The 20390-nt window shown below is 39.4% G+C and overlaps 1 protein-coding gene across 1 annotated transcript in view; it reads left to right on the top strand.

Moving 5' to 3' along the window:
* adgrv1 (adhesion G protein-coupled receptor V1) overlaps nt 1-20390 on the top strand; it is a 138467-nt gene that overhangs the window by 60899 nt on the left and 57178 nt on the right. Inside the window, exons 38-75 of the mRNA XM_016527812.1 lie at nt 1017-1196; nt 1278-1441; nt 1600-1687; nt 2276-2354; nt 2470-2608; nt 2701-2842; nt 2925-3190; nt 3344-3519; nt 3598-3725; nt 3803-3972; nt 4578-4724; nt 4885-4965; nt 5073-5337; nt 5482-5604; nt 6242-6464; nt 6625-6829; nt 7003-7149; nt 7468-7723; nt 8062-8264; nt 9059-9235; nt 9330-9512; nt 9685-9864; nt 10216-10380; nt 10975-11095; nt 11305-11428; nt 11588-11726; nt 12324-12509; nt 12939-13174; nt 13285-13433; nt 14238-14436; nt 14569-14788; nt 15476-15715; nt 15832-15981; nt 16333-16809; nt 16908-17051; nt 17877-18048; nt 18144-18279; nt 18359-19197. Coding sequence (XP_016383298.1) covers nt 1017-1196; nt 1278-1441; nt 1600-1687; nt 2276-2354; nt 2470-2608; nt 2701-2842; nt 2925-3190; nt 3344-3519; nt 3598-3725; nt 3803-3972; nt 4578-4724; nt 4885-4965; nt 5073-5337; nt 5482-5604; nt 6242-6464; nt 6625-6829; nt 7003-7149; nt 7468-7723; nt 8062-8264; nt 9059-9235; nt 9330-9512; nt 9685-9864; nt 10216-10380; nt 10975-11095; nt 11305-11428; nt 11588-11726; nt 12324-12509; nt 12939-13174; nt 13285-13433; nt 14238-14436; nt 14569-14788; nt 15476-15715; nt 15832-15981; nt 16333-16809; nt 16908-17051; nt 17877-18048; nt 18144-18279; nt 18359-19197 — 7419 coding nt within the window. The remainder of the gene's footprint in view (nt 1-1016; nt 1197-1277; nt 1442-1599; nt 1688-2275; nt 2355-2469; nt 2609-2700; nt 2843-2924; nt 3191-3343; nt 3520-3597; nt 3726-3802; nt 3973-4577; nt 4725-4884; nt 4966-5072; nt 5338-5481; nt 5605-6241; nt 6465-6624; nt 6830-7002; nt 7150-7467; nt 7724-8061; nt 8265-9058; nt 9236-9329; nt 9513-9684; nt 9865-10215; nt 10381-10974; nt 11096-11304; nt 11429-11587; nt 11727-12323; nt 12510-12938; nt 13175-13284; nt 13434-14237; nt 14437-14568; nt 14789-15475; nt 15716-15831; nt 15982-16332; nt 16810-16907; nt 17052-17876; nt 18049-18143; nt 18280-18358; nt 19198-20390) is intronic.

The raw sequence follows: 20390 nt of genomic DNA, 5'->3' as shown, positions 1-20390 counted from the left end.
GCAACAAATCCCCGACAGAAAACTGCTGCCGGGTTCTATTTATGACTCGCTGACACAGATTTCAAATGGTTTTCAACGGTCATTTGATCGCATCCAGTGTAGGCAGACTTTAGCTGTTGTAGACACGGTGTTACTCACCTATTGAGAAGAAACAAAGCAATCTCGGCGTCCGATTGCAGGCCTCCGCTCCTTGAGTTCTCTCCAGCGCTGGAAAGCTGATCCGATATTTACACGGGTCCTACTTCTTGCCTTATCGTTCCGCAGACATTTTCCTCTTTTGTTTTTTATCCGCCATCTCTATCTTTCTGTCACTCAGCTCGGCTAATGTCCGTCCCATGCACTGAAAGCTCTCTCCTCCACATCACGAGAAGACACGCCCCTTATTGCTGATTGGCAACAAGTTTGTTTTGCGATTCGGCCCAAATCAGTTTTCTAAAGTGTTTTTGAAAAATCACATACCCTGCCTTGAACCGAAAAACCAGGAGGGGCTATCAGACTCCAATTATGAATGACAAAATAACCTTACAAAAGTCATACATTACACGGCTGAGTACACAGGGCATAGTCTATAAGTGCGTCAATTGGGACGCAACTTATGTAATGATTTCTATCAGTGGAGAGTTGCATCGAACACAACAGTTTGCACGACAGAACTGGATTTAAAGTCCAGAGCATGATGCTGCAGGTGCTTATACTTCATGCATGTTATTTTTTTCCACATATGAGTTGTTCATACCCACTAACCTCATCAGCTCAAAGCTGTCTGTTTTACCTGCTGGCTGTAATATTATAATGAGATCCCTTTGCCACGTCACCAAGGGAGCGAAATCAGACACGCTTGTTTTCTCAGACGCTTGCAGAAAAAGGCTTACCAAAACAAAGTTACTGGGTTAATCTTTTTAACTTTTCCTTGGTTGGTAGATGCACCGGGGACCAGATTATAGCACTTAAAACCTGGTCAGATTTTCATGATATGTCACCTTTAAATAATCATGTATAATATATAATTCTCTCAGGGGTTACCCAGACAGGCATGGCAGCTCTGCATGCTCAAGGTCGTGAAGCAGTGGTGAGCGTGGAAGCTAGTGACGAGCCGTTTGGTTTGCTCAGCATTGCCCCCTCATCCTTAAAAGTGACCACAGATGAGAAAGACACCACCATCAGGATTTACATAAACCGAGAGTTTGGTGCATCAGGTTAGCTACGCTTGTAAAGTCACTCAAGCAAAGTGTTGTCCTGGAGTATGGGGATGTAAATATTGCTACTTTCCCCTACAGGTGCTGTAAATATCAGCTATGAGACTGTGCAGGGCTCTCTGCAGGACCTCAGACAGACTGAGGGAGCTCTAGCCCAGCCAGGCCAGGACTTCAGACACGTCTCCAGTTCTGTGATCATGCAGGATGGACAGACATCTGTGTCCATCCCTATCACCATCTTAGATGTATGATGCTGCTGATCTAACATTGACTACATTCTTACAGTTTTCATTTTAATGTTAATGAATTAAGAATTATTTTTAGATGCTAATTAAATCTCAGGCATATTGTATAAACCATAATTAAATTAATCAAGAAACATATTTGTATTTGTCGTTAACAGGATGACATCCCTGAGCTGCAAGAGTTTTTCTTAGTCAATATAACATCAGCTGTCCTCATAACCACCCTCCCAACTGCCCCTAAACTAAGTAAGATGATTAGATAATTAAGCAGATTGATTTTGTTTTACATAATTTTTCACTTTTCTGTGTTAAATGAGTCACATTTAATTAGGTTTTAGGTTCTTCTTTCAATTATACTTCCTTCTTGAATCCTGTTGCATCCTTTCATAGAGATTTACTATACATTGAAAGGTAATGGTACCCACACATGTGCTTGATATGCTCTAGTGCTTTGTGCTTATTGTCATATTGTCAGTGGCATTTTATAACTAGAATCTGTGTTTGTAAGGTGTGGTGATAACTGACAATATAATTGACAGCTCACAGCAGTATGAGCTCTATCATTCCCAAAGACAGTCTACACTCCCCGCTTATAATCAGTGATTTGTGAAGACTGTTGGTAGAAGACTATTAGTGTTTTTTGTTTTTTTAGTACATGACTATGGTGTAGTAATAGTTGATGATTAATGATGTGGCAAATTACCTTGTTTTTTTATTGTGCTTTTCCTGAAACCCAAAGCATGCTGCCATTGCCCATAATCCTAACCCTTAAACAATTTTATTTTATTTTATTTTATTTTATTTTATTTTTCTGATGTATTCCTGTCTTTCCAGATACTGAAGGCCTTGTAGCAGAGATCAGCATTAATGCTAATGATGGAATCCAAGGGATCATTGGCTGGCAAAACATTGAGTATGAGCGTCCTTTCAGTCTTTTTTGTCTTTTTTTTTCAACTTATGTGAACCATGGTATCTTTCATTTTATGCTGAGTAAAAATCTTTTGGTAATGTATGTATTTTCTCCTCAGCTATGTGATAAATGAGACAATTGGCGTGTTAACTCTGGTGGCGTACCGTGATGCCGGGACGTATGGAAATGTGTCCCTGTTCTTCTATGCCCAGAATCTCGAGGCTCACTTGGGTCTGGATTTCAATGCTACCCCATCAGTGAGTCACAAACACTCTTTCTAGTTTTTAAATACAATTAACTATTCAGCATTTATTGTTAATAATTATTGACGATATATATACCTACACAGATTATCCATTTTGTGGATGGAGAACGGCACAAGTTTATCGAAGTTCAGATTTTAGATGATGCCATTCCTGAAGGGGATGAGACCTTTCAGTTAATTCTAGCAAATCCGTCGGCAGGGCTGCAGCTGGGAGAAAACACTACAGGTCTGGTATGCTGGCAGACATTGAACATTCATGATCGTCCATGATCAGTGGCGTATAATTTTTGTCTAATGTGTTTTCACAGCTACCGTGACTATTCTGGCCAATGACGATGGCCATGGAATCATATCCTTCAATAACAGTGAGCATTTCCTGCTGAGGGAGCCCACTTCAGTGTCAGGTCTGTGGGAGAGTGTGGCCACCCTCTACATCATACGAGACCCTCCTCAGGGTGTATTTGGTACAGTAACGGTCCAGTTCACAATCACTGATGTCAATGGATCCCTGTACACTGATGATCTCACACCTTCCTCTGGCTTTGTGGTACTTGAAGATGGAGTCAGATTCAAGGTACAGTATAAAAAGATCTTACTGAGCAATGAAAATGTTATGAAATTGTTAACCAAGCATAATGACAGCACCATGTCTCTGTAGGAGAGTAGTAAAAATACATGTAGGAACCAGTGTTTTGTCAAAGAAAATAGTCTCATATTTGGTTCCTAGACTTTGGAGATCTGGGCTGTTCTGGATGCTGAGCCAGAAATGAATGAAACATTCACAGTGACTCTGTCCAACCCTACTGGAGGTGCTCGACTGGGAGACTCACTGCAGACTTTCATCACCGTACTGCAGAATCAGGCTCTTCTAGGACTCTTCAGAATATCACCATCATTTAACAGGTACATTCACAGTCTGTTTTAAACAAGCTTGTTAGACCCATACAACCCCTGCTTCTACTGTATTTGTGTATTTTCCAGGACTCTAGACACCATGACAGTGGAGGAGCATGGCAGTACGGTGTACCTGACTATATCTCGCAGTAATGGGTTGGAGTCAGCCGTCAGTGTGGAATGGGAGACCCGGTCAGGAACAGCATTTGGCATGAGTAAGAAATTGCACCAGTCAGTTTATTTTGGTGTAAGCAAAAACTGTTTGACCACAGATTGTTTAATGTATTTGTAGGAGGAGAGCAGCCAGTGTTGGCTGTGTATCAGTCTGTCAGGGATAGCTTGGCGTCAGTCTGGTGTGCAGTGCCCAGTGAAGACTCTGCTGTGGTCCTGAGGCTGCTCAGAGGTCCTGCTCAGAACCAGGCTGTGCTCTACAAATGGCAGGGTGTCTTAGTACCTGTGGAGGTATGCTCTGAATTCAGTTAAAGCATGTTGTATGTGAACTCCTTTGCCTGTTCTGTTCCCCTCTGTCCTCCCAGTTGTTTCACATTTCAGATACATTGTCCTATCTAATAAAAAAGGCATACAAGGACAAAAAAAAGCTCAATGCTTGGTGTTTTGGTAGAAGAAACTGCACTCAAAATTGTAATGCTTGTTCAGTTTCCCTAACTATATCAGCTAATGCAACAAAATTGTATTCACTATAATGATATACATATAGTCATACACTGTGCATTTAGTTTGTTTTGGTTTTTAATAAACAATGTGTTTGGGTCAAATTTACAGTTTTATTTAATGTTAAGAAAACCCATTTGCAATCTGTGGAACCAATATCATATGAAGTTCAGGCAAAGATTGATTGATTTATTAATTTGAACTCATTTTAAAATCCTTTTTTGTAATTAAGTTATTTTAATTCATGTATTTATTTATATTTTTAAAGATTGTTATTATTCATCATACCTTGTCAATGCAAGACGATAAGTATTTATTTTATTTGTTTGTTTCTATTTTTATTTCCTTTCTTCACTTATTTATTCCTTTTCTCTCTTTCACTCTGTTTCTCATAGTTTGTCAGCATCCAGAATCCCAGCTCTTGTGTGGGTTTTACATTAAATGGCTCCAGCTATGTGGCAGTCTCCCATGCACACAGCACTGTGTCATTAACTGCCACAATCAGTTTATTTCGCCTTCAGGCAGACCTCAACCTCACTCAAGTGAGTATGCTGCCAGTTTATCTTTTTATTTAGCTGCCATCGACAATAGCTGCATTTGTGCTTATCCTGTGATAGACTTGTGATTCATCTCACTATGGTCAGATTTGTATTTTCGAATGTGGTATATTTGTGTATTGTTCAATGTGGTCCCCTTTTGTAGGAGCAGACTCTTACTGCGAACAGTTTCAGCGTTAAACACTTCTCCACTGAGCTCCAGCAATATTTGATTGCTTCTAGTGAGGTAAACTCAATCTGACATGTAAAATACAAACTTGGAGTTCTAATTGGAAGCATTAACATAGCAATAGTAAGAAATACTTTACTGAGATCATTCCTCTCTGTCTTAAGATTTTTGTCTGGGATGGAGGCTCATTCTCCCTTCATCAAAGTCTTGACTTGCAAGACATTACCACAGCCATACCCTTCAGACGAGGCAGCAGCAATGTACAGCACCTGGCTGTGTGCAGGAACAGAACGTCATCGCCGTGTCTGATATACCAGTGGAGTAATGGACGTTTCCAAAACCCTCAAACCTTAGAAGTCAGTGCTCGAGTCAAGCAAGTGGAATCATTTCAGATGGGAGGAGATACGTTCCTCCTCGTCGTTACTGAAGGTATCATATGCAGTCAGTAGCACTGTTGCAGTTCAAGATTATTTTAAACTTGAAGATGTTTTGACACTGTGATCTTGAAATGAGCATTGCTCCCCTGTATCAGTATCTAACGTTCACATTGTCTTTATTATTCACCATGAAAAGGTCCAAGCTCAACATGTGAAGTGTTAATGTGGGGTTCTCAGCAAAACTTCTTCCAGCAGACACAGTCCGTCCCATTTCCCGGCCTCTTTTCAGTCCACCCCTTTACCCCTCCTTCCGGAATATGTGAGTTGCCAGACAGTATTGTGCAGTCTGTTTAAATAATATCACATTTAGTGTGTTTCCACTGTTAAGCGTATTTTTACCCGTATTTCATCTTTACCAAAATTATATGCCTTAGTTTATTGCTATTTTAATTTAAATGTAATAATAATAGCACTTGCAAAACAGAATTGTATTGATATTCCTCAAAAATGGTTGGTGTATGGTTATGGGTTGGGTTATGGCTAATGTACAGACTCTTTCTTTCTTGCATGTACACCACCATTCAACAGTACCATTTATTTATGTATTTTTTTTTTTTCTCTTAAAAAATAATAATGTTATTCCTCAAGGATGCATTCAATTAAAAGTGATATTAAATACTTTTACATTGATATGTTTTTTTTTTCTGTTCTATTCTACTCTATTGTTTTGCACTTTCTTTTTGATTCCTGAAAAAAAGTATCACATGCACAAAATAATACAGCACAGTCATTTGCATAAATTTAGATTTGTCTTGTCTCACTTATATAATAGTTATATATTTAACTATTTGTTTGCCTCGCGAGCATATCTAGTGTGTAGGCTTCATGTCATTTACGGTATACAGCAAAACTATCTGTACTGAGAAATTAGATTTACAAGTTTATTTTTGTCTTAGCTCACCTGTTGCTTGCGGGTCTAAGTGGTTCAGCCCTGTACTCGTGGAGGTCAGATCTGAGGCAGTTTGCTGAAGTACTGCAGTCTCCGTCTGCACAAGAATTCCTGTACCTTCTTGTTCCTTCTCTCAATTCTACCAAGAGTCTTATTGTAGCCACTGGGGAATCAAGCTCTATTGTATATGAGCTGACCTCAGTGTCCAACCAATCTGACTTCATCCCCAAGTATGTTACCATTCCTAAGTAAACCATAGGAACAAAAAAAAAAACCAGTTTGATTTCTATATTTAAATGTTTGTTATTATTATTATTGTGATATACTGTATATACCTTTTCTAGCAGTCTAATGCTGATGGTCATTGATATTTTCATCTCTTATCCTCAGTTCAGGAGAGCTGTTTTTCCAGCCTGGTGTCCGTGAGCTAGAAATAGCAGTGAATGTAATTGATGATGATGTTCCTGAGGAGGAAGAACATTTTCGTGTCAGCATCAAGAACCCCAAAGGAGGGGCAGAAATTGGCTTTCGTGGTCAAGTGACCTTGTTCATTCCAGCTAATGATGATGCTTATGGGATTTTAGGCTTTGCACAGGTATAAAGATCAGAATACATTGTGTGCTTCACAGATGCTGTTATCTGAATATACAACTCACAAAACCCAATGTCATGGCATGATCTTTAATAGTGTAAATGTGAAGTACTGTCAAATTTAGATTCAAAGACGTTGGTGCACAGTTGATGATATAGGAATATATTTGTATACAGGACTCTTTAATGCGGGAGGTGGATGAGTTGGAGGATAATAACCCTGTTTCTCTGAGCATTGAGAGGACGAGAGGCAGGTTTGGCAGACTAACAGTACACTGGAGCGCCTATGGTAGTCTGGATGACATTTTTCCCACTTCAGGAGTGGTAAGAGCTGCTGCTTTCTGTTTTAGTTATAATATTTGACCGAACTGCATGTTTTAAATAGTACATTTGTATTGCAGACTGTCGTTCTACTCCAAAATCACAACTCTAACTATAAGCTGCCATTTGTAGCAGTTACATATGTAATTAAAATGTTCAAGCGTCTGTTTACAAAAATATTGTACTATTTAAAGAACCCGTTATTCAAACCTATTATATAAACCTCCCAATTGGGACAACAAAATGTCAACATATGGTATAACCACAATGTACTATAAATTACAGACCTCTTTACATCCTCTCCATCTGTTTTGCATGTAGGTGACATTTTCTGAGAACCAGGCTGTTGCTACCATCTCACTGAATGTATTAGCTGATGATATTCCAGAGTTAGCAGAAAAAGTCGCCATTGTCCTGACCAAGGTCATAACGATTGGGATAATTGAGCCATCCAGAGGAGCCATGATCGACCCTCAGCGTACCCAAGCAAACCTCACTATTAGAGCGAATGGTTCACCCTACGGAGTCATTGGCTGGCACCTTGATTCCCAGTACTTCATTACGCAAGAACCTCAAAGTAATCCATTTGTGTTTAACTTTGTCTCAGTTGAACTTAGCACAATAATATAATCAACAGCATATGAATGGCTAAGACAGCCAAAAAACATTGCTGTGGTGTACCACCACAATATGTAAGTCAAATATTTAAGTCAACATGTCATAATTTCCAGCAATCCAAATTACTGATAAGAAATATGTACACATTTCCTAGTCATATACTTAGTCTTGGAATTAGTTTAGAAATGTAGTGTTTTTTTTTTACATAATTGTCCCATTCATTACAATATGAAAATATTGAATATATTGAAATACACTGATTGTGATTATTTACATTTTTTATTTATTTCACTTCAGAGAGCCCAAGCAACATTACACTAAGTATTGTGAGAGATCAAGGAGCATCAAGGGATGTATTAGTTTACTACACCACCAAAGCAGCCCTCCACCTGCCACCTGTTAATCAGGCTAGTGAGGGAACGGACTATGTAGCCAAAGAAGCCACAGTCATCATGAAAGAAAATGCTACTGTTGTTTTGGTATCTATTACCATCTTGCCTGTGAGTATTACAACCTAACTAATCCGACTGCTTCACTGAGATGCCATATAATAAAGAAGATCTTCAGAATGTTAAATTGATTCCTAGTAAACAAGTCACAGTAATGGTCGAAAATGTGGGCTGGTGATTTAAAATTGTTTAGGTTAAAACCCTAAGTACGTAATTTACTGAGTACTTACATTTGTAGCTAAATATTTATTTAAGGAAAATTCAGCTGTGCCATCACAGGAAGAAATTACATTTTTAAATGTTACAATAGAAAAAGGCTATTTTGAATTGTGATAACATTTCACAATATTACTGTTTTTACTATCATTATGAATGAATACATGAATCTTCTTGCAAAAACATTCCCAGTTAGTCTCAGGTCACTCAGTCTGAGGACACACTATGCTGAGTCTGACTGACCTCATACAGCACAAGCCAACAGCCAGTTACTATCACCACCACAGAAACCCCACTTTTTTTTTTCAGTTTGTTCCTGGAATAGCTTGTGCCTTGCAAATTGCAGTGGTCGTTAGATATTTTTGCATATTGTCCAGCCTCAAAAACCACATGTTGAATTTGTTTGGGCTGAAAGTTTATGACTCAGACTACTGACATAAATCAGCATGTTCTTAGAATGAATTGTACAGATCTTTTTGGATGCTTCTTAGAATCTGCTAAGGAAATTATTCCTTATGTTAAGATGTATGAGGTCTCTAAGGGGTTTTAACTTATGCAGTATGTGATATGCATGCAGGTAAGGATTAAAATTGGATTAATCCCTGGATGGTCTGTGTGTTTGCTCTTAGGATGATATTCCTGAACTGGCTGAGACATTCCTTGTAAACATCACTAGAGTTGAACTGTTGGGTGGAGACACAGGAGCAGCTCAGCCCAGTGTGAGGAGACCTGGTCTGGAGATAGCTGAGGTCACCATCCAAGAGAACGATGATCCAAGAGGAGTCCTTAGTTTTAATGTCTCAAAGGTTGATTTGCAAATGATTCTCTTTAATTATGTTTTTGTACCAATTTTATTATGAATGAAGAATGAACATGCTTCTGCAATCCCTGGTCTTTTAGGATGTTTCTGGGGCAGTGCTGGCATTTGAGGTACCATCACCTGGAAACATCCTTCGCTTGGCTGTCATGCGAATGGCCGGTAGATCTGGTAGACTGGTGCTTTACTGGGAGGCGCAAACGGTCATAGCCAACACTGAAGACTTTAGTCCTTCCTCTGGAAACCTTACCTTTCAAGATGGACAGGTAAAGATTAACATCAGAAATATATCTTAATGTGTTACTACTGTAGCTATTTTAAAGTAGTTGTTTCAGCAAATTATGGTGTGCTTTACCAGATTTTTTGCTGGAAATGTAAAAAGTGGAAGTGGAACATAGAACAAGAATGAATGTGAACTTTTTTTTTTTTTTTGAACAGGCAGTGGCTTATATTGAGATCACCATTATTGATGACACAGTTGTGGAGTCCACAGAGACGTTTATGGTGAAACTGGTTCGAGTCATTGGAGGTGCGAGGTTGGGGGACGAGACAGCTGTGGTAATCAGCATCCCGACCAATGATTCACCTTTTGGTCGGTTCGGGTTTGAAGAGCTAATGGTAAATAATATCTATAAATATTAGTTCTATATTACCATTTTGCAGCCTAGCCTATGTGTTTTAATTGTCTTACTTGTGATAGTTGCATAACCTTACATTTATATGCTTTGTGAGTGGTCCACTCTGGATATCTGAGGCATTTCTATATTATCTCTAAAGTAACTTTTTGCTTGAACTTCTACATGGCAGCTTTTTTGTATTTGCTATACTTTATTTGGTAAGATGTAACTCTGTGTTTACTTAGTTTAACTACTGCCATTAGGTTCGGATGCTGTTGTGGTTACTTTATAAAAGCCATAATCAGCTCGACTGAAAAGATGAACCTTAGTAACATGCTTTATCTTTCCTCAGGTCTCTGTGTCTGAGCCTCGGTTCCTAAATGACCCAGCTTCTATAGCTACACTGACCGTAGTGCGTAGCTCAGGAGGTGAAGGAGTAGTGCATTTGATATGGCTTCTGCAGGAAGAGGGCAGAGATGACCTAAGCCCTCGTAATGGAACTCTCAGTTTTAATGGAGTAAGTATGGAATATGAATATGACTATTGTCTTGAAGGGATAGTTCAACGAAAAATGAAAATTCTGTCATTAATAACTCACCCTCATGTCGTTCCAAACCCGTAAGACCTTTGTTCATCAGAACACAAATTAAGATATTTTTGATGAAATCCGAGAGCTTTCTGACCCTCCATAGAATGCAAGGGAACTTCCACGGTCTTAGTTTACTACACCACCACCACGACTTCATTTAACAATTTCTTCTGTTCCGGGACAGTCCGCCGCCCATTCACGAGAATACCACGACGCATACGTGTGCAGTCCTCTGCTTCTAAACAAGGCGCAGCACGTTCTACATCAGCAGCACCACACGCATTCGCCGTGGTACTCTTGTGGAGGGTCAGAAAGCTCTCGGATTTCATCTAAAATATCTTTGTTAAATTTGTGTTCCGAAGATGAACGAAGGGTTTACGGGTTTAGAACAACATGAGAGTGAGTAATTCATTACAGAATTGTCCTTTTTTGGTGAACTATCCATTTAAATTAATTGAACAGCACTTTTACCTATGCCACAGTGTGATAATCACAGTTGTTAAATTGTTTTATTGTTTGTAGACTGAGTCAAAGAAAACTCTGGTGGTTCAGGCTTTGGCCGATGCTGTTCTGGAGGGAGAGGAAAGATTCACTATCCAGCTGCTCTCTCCAAAGAATGAGCCTGTCATTGATCCAGTTAGAGGTTTGTCAGCATATTATCACTACTGATAACATCTGGGAAACAGTTATTGTCTATGTCTTCAAAAATGTCACTATTTGCGCTTTTGCGGTGTTTCTCTTCTGAACGTTAATGTTTCTCTTTTTCATAGATCAGGATATTTTAGTATATATCATGTTGTCTATATTCTGGCAGGACGTCTTTTTACATCAGTTACTTTTTCTTTTCATCAGGTATTGCTACGGTTGTAATTCAAGCTGATATGGGTGCCCTGGGAACTGTAGGAATAGCTGATTCCAGCAGGAATGTTTTGATTGGCGAGCCAAGAAACGATTACAATGGAACAGCTCTGGTCAGGTAAACTTCTCACCTTCTCCAACCAACAGAGGTTACTGGATCTTTAATTTTTCACCATTGGCGTCACCAAACAGAATTCACAAAAAAAAAAAAAAAAAAAAAACGGATTTCCTAAACACTGCCCTAATCTGAAGATAAATTGTGTCCTATCAACTGCAGTCTTGTAAGAGGTCCAGGCATCTTTGGTGAAATTGAGATCTTCTGGAACATCACCACAGCTGCAGATCCAGAGTTTGAGGAGACCTCTGGCAAAGTTGTCATGAAAGACCGCCAGTCTGCAGCTACAATTCAGCTGACGGTAAAACAGCTAAGAAATACACATGGTCGTTCTAAAGTTTGGGGTTTGTAATGTTTTTGAAAATCTCTTTACGCTGACCAATGCTCCATTTTTTTTATTAAAAATGCAGCAATGCAGTAATACTGTGAAAACAGTAATATTGTGAAATATTACTACAATTTATTCTAATTTAGAACTCTTTTTCATTTTATTTGAATATATTTTAAAATGTAATATATTCCTGTGATGGCAAAGCTGATTTTTCTGCAGCCATCACTCCAGTCTTCAGTGTCACATGATCCTTCAGAAATCATTCTAATATGCTGATTTGCTGCTCAAGAAACATTTTTGTATTTGAAAACAGTTGTTCTACTTAAGATATGTAAACCATCATTCTTTTTTCAGGATTCTTTGATGAATAGAAAATTCAAAAGATTAGATATGGCTTTAGTGTCACGTTTAAACAATTTAATGCACCCTTGCTAAATAAAAGTGTTTAATTTCTTAAAAAAAAAAAAAAATCTTACTGACCCCCAAACTTTTCCCATGTAAACTATAAAAAATTCTTAGACTCTTAAAACTCAAAGGAAAATTGATTCCCTCTCCCTGTTCCTGCAGGCACTAGATGATGAGATCCCAGAAGAAAGACGTGTTTATCAGCTAAGACTGAGCTCTCTAACCCCAGGCTCAGCAATCAACCCTGACAGACAACTTGCCACCATCACTATGGCTGCCAGTGACCTTCCCCATGGGCTCTTCTCCTTCTCCCAAGCCTCTTTGCGTGCCACTGAGGAGGACAGAGCTGTGAGACCCCTTGCTTGACATTAGCACTGATGAGACACAAACCACAACCAGAGGACTATGTGTTACTGCCTGTTCCCCTTGACTGGGAAAGTCATTGAAACTTTTTAAAACTTCCATAAAGCAATAGCCTAGCAACCATTGATCCAATGACAAAAAAACACAGGAACATTTTCTTTATGAAAGTCTTTGTGTCACGATTAATGAACCCAAGGTTTCCCAGTGTGCTTATTGAGTATAATGGAGTAGTTCAGAGGTAATAAGACTATATTGAATTTAAAAATGGACACACAGGGTAAGCTCTGGCTATGCAAAGTTAGCTTTGATCATTACAGTTTTCCTAGAATCAATTGTAGGAGATGGGAATGGTGATATCTGTGAACTCATACTCAAAGGTAATTGATTCTCCAACATTGTCTTGTCTCTTACCAGGTAAACGTGACCATTGTTCGCTCCATGGGTCTGTTTGGCAGCGTGTGGGTCAGTTTCCACACAGAAGGCAGAACTGCGATCAGTGGACAGGATTTTGAACAGTCCTCTGGTCGGCTGCTCTTCAGGCCTGGGGAGAGCTCAAGGGTCATTACGCTGACTATACTCGATGATGACCTTCCAGAAGGACCAGAGGAGTTTTTCCTCAACATTACACTAGTAGAGCTTCTGAATGCCAGGTAGAGTTTAGCCTACGCTCTGAAACCCAAGTCATGCGGTAGCTTGAAATAGCATTAGCTAGCTGCTTTTATGCATACTGCAAATGTGTTTCTTTCAATTTTGTTTTCAGTTCAATGGATTTTACAGTGAGAGAGTACAGCCTACAGATTGACCAGCCTCCAGCTATTGGCAATCTCTCCTCCCTCATGGTGATCATCCAGAAAAATGACAATGCTGAGGGCATCCTGGAGTTTGACCCCAAATATGTCAACATCACTGGTACTTTTATGCATTCCTTATTTTTTTCTCAGATCTTTTATGTTTTGTTTTTTTGTCTGTTTTTTGAAGAGTCTTTAAAGTCTTTACTTAAAGTCCCCATGAAATCAAAATGTAAGTTTTTTGGGTGTTTGTATCAATATGTTAGTCTTACGGTTACCAAGCTGTGATATAAACGAACGCTATTGGCTATTTTAAAAAGGGGCGGGGCTGCTTGATATGTCCCGCCCTGTCTTCCTGTTTCAGTTAAAGTCAACACATAGAGTAATGCTGCAGGTTTCTAAGCATTTCAGGGGACCTTTAAACATTTATAGGTAAACTTCTGGCCAATAATTATTTTCATTTTATGGATGACAACCGATAAATGGCCAGTTTTAAAGAACACATTTTTATTGTATTTTTATTTTTTTAAATTTTGGTTTTAATACAATTGTTAGTTTTAAATGTTACAAGTAAATTTAGACATCACAACATTATCATGTACAGTATGAAAAAACAGACATTCATTTTGAGAGTTTTCTTTTAATAGTTGTCTCTGCATATTTAGATTTAAAAAGTAGAAATTATTTTTTAACATCTAAAGAATTACAGTAAAATTTAAATTGAATTAAATAGAAATGAAAACTAAATATAAATATTTTTTAAAAAGGTAACAATGACAGAAGCATATTGCAAAATAAAAAAAAGATACTTGAAAATGTTTTTAAATATTATACTAGTATATAAATAAAATAACACTGGTATGTAAAAGTGCATGATGCATACATATATTTGTTGTCAGTCTTTCCAATTATTTTTATGTCTCAGTTGAGGAGGATGTAGGAGTTCTGTCCATCCCTGTACTGAGGCGTGTTGGATCCTATGGGCATGTCACAGCAGAGTTTATCTCCAAAGGTTTGACTGCTCAACCTGATTCAGATTACATCCTGCTCAATGGCTCCGTCACCTTTGAGCATGGCCAAACCCTCAGCTATATCAATGTTTCCATAGTGGATGACACAGAGAGGTAAGGATGGGGTTATTAACTTGCTATATATGCTCTTATTAGATATTGGTTGAGTGGTTGAATATTGTATTGTTGATGAGTTTTGTGAACTTGTAGCATATTTCATTTAATAATTTCTTGTATTCCATCCAGTGAATTTAATGAGATATTTGAGATGCAACTCACCGGTGCCACAGGAGGTGCCATATTTGGAGCTCAGCTAATTGCACGAATTACAATTGCCAAGAGTGACTCGCCAAATGGTGTTGTACGATTCATCAACCAAAGCGCCATCACCGTTCCAAACCCCAACAGTACCCTCAGACTGACCCTGTTTGTAGAGAGAGCGGACGGGCTGCTGGGAGACGCCACGGTGAGCCCCGTCTAGACTATGACCTCACACTTCCAGAGCCATAAAATATCAGTTTTTTTTTTGTTGTTACATGTGGGGAAGCACTTGGAGGACAGACAGACACCTAAACTGGATGTTTCCATTGATTTGTGTGTAATTAAAATTGTGGTAAATGAGGATTATAGAATATTTTGATGTATCAGAACATGGTCTGCGAGATGAATACATGATACAGTACAGACCTTCATGTTTCTTGTATATTTTAGTTAGGAAAATAGACAAAAGGATTTTTTGCAGTCATTTTTCAAGAGTTGATTCAACAGTGATAATGTTGATCATTTTATCTGGAAAATAATACCAATTTTTTTTTTTTTCCCTACTAGATTTTGGGTTTCCCCCTTTTTTTTTCTGTAGCAATTTTTTTTTCTGTAGATTCTGTAGATTTTGATTTGTATTTTTTTTTATTCTCTCAAAAAAGGAAGTTTATTTTTCCTTAAAGATGTGTCTAAAAGCTTTAAATGTAATGAATTTTATTGAAAACAAGTGACAAGGCTGAAACGGAACTGTTTTTTTTACAATATTTACAAATGGCATTAGGTAAGATTTTTGATGCCATTTTAGGGGACTTCCTGTGCAGTCTTAAAGCAATCACCATGGTTTCAATGTGTCTGCTTGTGTCGTTTCCTCTTCCTCTGTTGTCTCCCTCAGGTAATATGGCAGATTCTAGGTCCAAACTCAGATGAGGTTTTACCATCAGTAAACACAGACATTGGTGAACCAGTGAACGGGACGTTTAATTTCAGAGACGGGGAAGGGGGTATACGCAGCATTGAGTTGAAGATCCTGCCTCATGGTGAGGTGGAAGTCATGGAGAAATTCATTGTCATGCTCAGTATCCTCTCCGGAGAGATGGGTGTTGATCCCAGAGCCGGATCTGTCACACTCACGGTACGTCCTCGTCCTGCTCAGCACAGAATGTGATGACCTCTAAAAAGCAAATAATAAAACTGTAAATACAGCAATGTATAATTTTAGCAATGGTGTACAATGTGTGCGTTCTCTAGATTGAGAAGTTTGGAGACCCCAATGGCATAGTGCAGTTCACAGAACAGGACCTGAAAGAGCGCATTTACAGTGAGCCTTCTGACAGCGAAGGACCCCTCAAAATATCCCTCCTTATTACACGCAGAGAGGGCGTCATGGGAAACATCACGGTAGGAAAATAACCGCTAATTCAATATTCAGTATTTTGTTCAAAAGTTTGGGGTCAGTTAGGCTTTAAGATTTTTTTTTCATAACAGCAATAAATTACATTTTAAAAGATATTTTAAATTGTAATATTTCACAATATTACTGATTTAATGTATTTTCAAGCAAATAAATGCAGCTTTGGTGAGAATAAGAGACTTTCATCAAAAAAAAAAAAAATCTAACTTTTCAGCGGTACTTGTAGTATGTATATATTTTGTGATTTTATGTACTAAAATTTTATGTAATGTTCTTTCTAAATGTTCATAAATTTATTTCAAGCCCAATAATTTTTTTTTTTTTTTTTTATCCCCCAGGTTTTCTGGGAAATCATCAGTGATGCAGATATGTCAGGAGACTTTGCTGCCCTGCAGGGTTCTGTCACCATCCTGGCAGGACAGCGTGTGGCAGAGATAGTCCTCACCCTGCTCCCTGACTCTGTGCCTGAGTTGGAGGAGACATTCATCCTCTGTCTAATCTCTGTGGAGGGCGGCGCAGAGCTGGATACAAACCGCAGCAGTACCCGTTTGAAGGTCCGGGCCAATGACGAACCCCACGGGGTGTTTGTCCTTTATTCTCAAAACCAGTCAGTGGTTGTTAACGTGGCGGACCGAAGTAGACACCTCATTATCAGTGTGAACAGGCTGGCAGGGGTGTTTGGCAATGCCAGTGTGGGGTACAGAATCGGTTTTACCACCCCTGGGCAGAGTTTTACAGAGGACACAATCACTGGGAACATACTGGTGAAGGACGGAGAACGTGAGGCCAGCGTTAGAGTGCCATTTAGTAGCCAGGTGTGTGATTTATTGTATTTTGAATTAAATATGGGACTGTAAGAAGCTAGTTAACCTTATTAAGGCCCGTATTGATATTTTGCATGTGTCTACTACAGGTGTTCTTTGCGACGGGCTTTAACTTCAGCGTTGAGTTGACGAATGTGACTCTGATTGGACCCCTGCTTAGTTCCCCTCCCAGAATTCAGTTGGAAGCAAAGCTGGCCGTAGTTTCTGTTCCTGAAGTGGCAGCTAATGCTGAGGTGATATTGCATTCAACACCATTCTGATATCACCACCAGATGGCGCACAATTAATAGATTATTTTTGGTTTGCCAATATTGTCTTGTCCAAAAATATTACAAAAGTTGTGGTTGCATCAGTATTTATTTATTTAATTAATATTATATTTATTTTTACATTTTATTTAAAACATGCTTGAAGTGTTGTTGAATGGATATTAAGCAATCTCACAAAAAATGGTCCAGGATGCATTTCACTGCAAAAATAAAAAAAATACAATAAAACTTATGTTATGCCTATGTCATAGACTTTTAGTTAGTATTTATTTATTTATTTATTTATGCATTTTATTAAAACATGGCTAAAGTGTCGAATGGGTATTATAGAATCTCACAAAATATGGTCACTCCATATGTGCACTCCAAAAATCAAAAGACAATATAAAAGCTGTGTGAGTTTCTCTGTTATGTTGAACATAAAAGAAGATATTTTTGAAGAATGCTGGTAATCAAACAACTGATGGTCCCCATTGACTTTCATAGTATTTCTTTCCCTACTATGGAAGTCAATGGGTACCAACAACTTTTTGCTTTTTCAAAATTCTTCAAAATATCTTCTTTGGTGTTCAACATAAGACATAAACTTATACATGTTTGGAATGACATGAGGGTGAGTAAATGATGACAACATTTTCATTTTTTGGTGAACTATTCATTTAATTATTATGAAAATAATGTCACAATGCAAACAAACAAATAAACAAATAACAAATAAATCAATTAATCCTTTAATGCATAATTTTAATAGTCCTAATTTACTATAAATTATTTCTCATGGTACTATAGGTTGGATTTGCCTCTTTGGCCCTGCGTGTCTCAGATATAGAGAGTGGCCAGTGTGAGGTGCTGGTGACACGGACAGGCCTATATGGAAACGTAACTGTCCGATGGAGCTCTGGGTTTCCTCCTGGCCAAACTCCACCAGGCTACCAGCCAGGAGACATCTCGCCAAGATCAGGTTAGAGAGAAATGACTCCATATGTATGAGAAAAATCCAGAAATGAGAAACTGACTCAATATTAGTCTGATTTTTCTTTTTCTCTTGACCTGAAGGTACGATAATGCTTGCCCACGGTCAGAGGAGTGAGGTGATCTCTCTCAGTGCTGTTAATAACATGTCAGTTGTCACAGCACATGCTGTTTACCTGACCTCTGTAGAGTCAGAGTCACCTGGTGGAGCCCGTTTCAGGTAACTGTCCTTTTCAAAAACAAAATCCCCTTTCTTATTAACATATCTATATGGTTTGATGTATGTGTTGTATGTGCAGGACTGGTTACACAGTAGCTGAGGTGGAGCCATTAGGATTATATCAGTTTCGTCCTGATTCTCGGCAGCTGGTCATTGAGGAGGATGTGCAGACAATCACCCTCTACGTCCAGCGCCTTTATGGCTTCCGCAGCAACCGTTCCAGCATCTCATACAAGACGTGGCCTGGTTCTGCTCAACCTGACAAGGACTTTGCATCGGTAGCAGATGGGCAGCTTCTGTTTGATTCCCGCCAAACATCTGCTGCCATTCGCTTGTCTATTCTTGATGATTCCCTAACTGAACCAGATGAGGATTTTTACGTGAACTTAACCAGCGTGCGTGTCCTCAGTGCCAGTTTGCCTTCAATCGAAGCTCAGCCTCGCATTGTGTCTCAAAATAGCGTCGCTAAAATTACCATCCGTGCTAAAGATGTGGTTAGTGGATTTTTAAGTATAGGGCCAGCAATAATACAGATTTCTGAAGACAGTCAGGAGGGTGCGCCCCAACAGAAGCTTGCCTTAAGAGTACGCAGGTCGGCAGGGCTCACAGGAGTGGTGAGTGCCAAAATCAGAGCCTATGCAGGACTCCGAAGCCCAGAGGTGGATGCAGCCCAGTTTCATCGGGAGCATAATGGCACATGGGCCCTGGAAGGAGAAGACTTTGCCTTGGAGACCCAAACTGTCACGCTGTTGGAGAGACAGAATGAGGTGGAGGTCAGTGTCCTCATACTGAATGATCAGGAGCCGGAGGGGCAAGAGGCGTTCTTTATCTACCTCAGCGAAGCAGAAGGTGGAGCACAGATTGTCAGCGTGCCAGATGAACTGGGGTTCACTTCATTTGCCAAAATCATTATTATGGGTGAGAATCTTACAGTGCTCAACAATAAGGATCAAATTCAGGATCCATCTATCTATCTATCTATCTCTCTCTCTCTCTCTCTGTCTGTCTATCTATCTATTACAAATAAATCAATTAATCCTTTAATGCATAATTTTAATAGTCCTAATTTACTATAAATTATTTCTCATGGTACTATAGGTTGGATTTGCCTCTTTGGCCCTGCGTGTCTCAGATATAGAGAGTGGCCAGTGTGAGGTGCTGGTGACACGGACAGGCCTATATGGAAACGTAACTGTCCGATGGAGCTCTGGGTTTCCTCCTGGCCAAACTCCACCAGGCTACCAGCCAGGAGACATCTCGCCAAGATCAGGTTAGAGAGAAATGACTCCATATGTATGAGAAAAATCCAGAAATGAGAAACTGACTCAATATTAGTCTGATTTTTCTTTTTCTCTTGACCTGAAGGTACGATAATGCTTGCCCACGGTCAGAGGAGTGAGGTGATCTCTCTCAGTGCTGTTAATAACATGTCAGTTGTCACAGCACATGCTGTTTACCTGACCTCTGTAGAGTCAGAGTCACCTGGTGGAGCCCGTTTCAGGTAACTGTCCTTTTCAAAAACAAAATCCCCTTTCTTATTAACATATCTATATGGTTTGATGTATGTGTTGTATGTGCAGGACTGGTTACACAGTAGCTGAGGTGGAGCCATTAGGATTATATCAGTTTCGTCCTGATTCTCGGCAGCTGGTCATTGAGGAGGATGTGCAGACAATCACCCTCTACGTCCAGCGCCTTTATGGCTTCCGCAGCAACCGTTCCAGCATCTCATACAAGACGTGGCCTGGTTCTGCTCAACCTGACAAGGACTTTGCATCGGTAGCAGATGGGCAGCTTCTGTTTGATTCCCGCCAAACATCTGCTGCCATTCGCTTGTCTATTCTTGATGATTCCCTAACTGAACCAGATGAGGATTTTTACGTGAACTTAACCAGCGTGCGTGTCCTCAGTGCCAGTTTGCCTTCAATCGAAGCTCAGCCTCGCATTGTGTCTCAAAATAGCGTCGCTAAAATTACCATCCGTGCTAAAGATGTGGTTAGTGGATTTTTAAGTATAGGGCCAGCAATAATACAGATTTCTGAAGACAGTCAGGAGGGTGCGCCCCAACAGAAGCTTGCCTTAAGAGTACGCAGGTCGGCAGGGCTCACAGG

This window comes from Sinocyclocheilus rhinocerous, unplaced genomic scaffold, assembly GCF_001515625.1.
Source record: "Sinocyclocheilus rhinocerous isolate Xijiao unplaced genomic scaffold, SAMN03320098_v1.1 scaffold62, whole genome shotgun sequence".
In the NCBI taxonomy this organism is placed as follows: domain Eukaryota; kingdom Metazoa; phylum Chordata; class Actinopteri; order Cypriniformes; family Cyprinidae; genus Sinocyclocheilus; species Sinocyclocheilus rhinocerous.
Note: the sequence above shows the minus strand (reverse complement) of the source record. Positions and strands in the feature narration are given on the sequence as shown.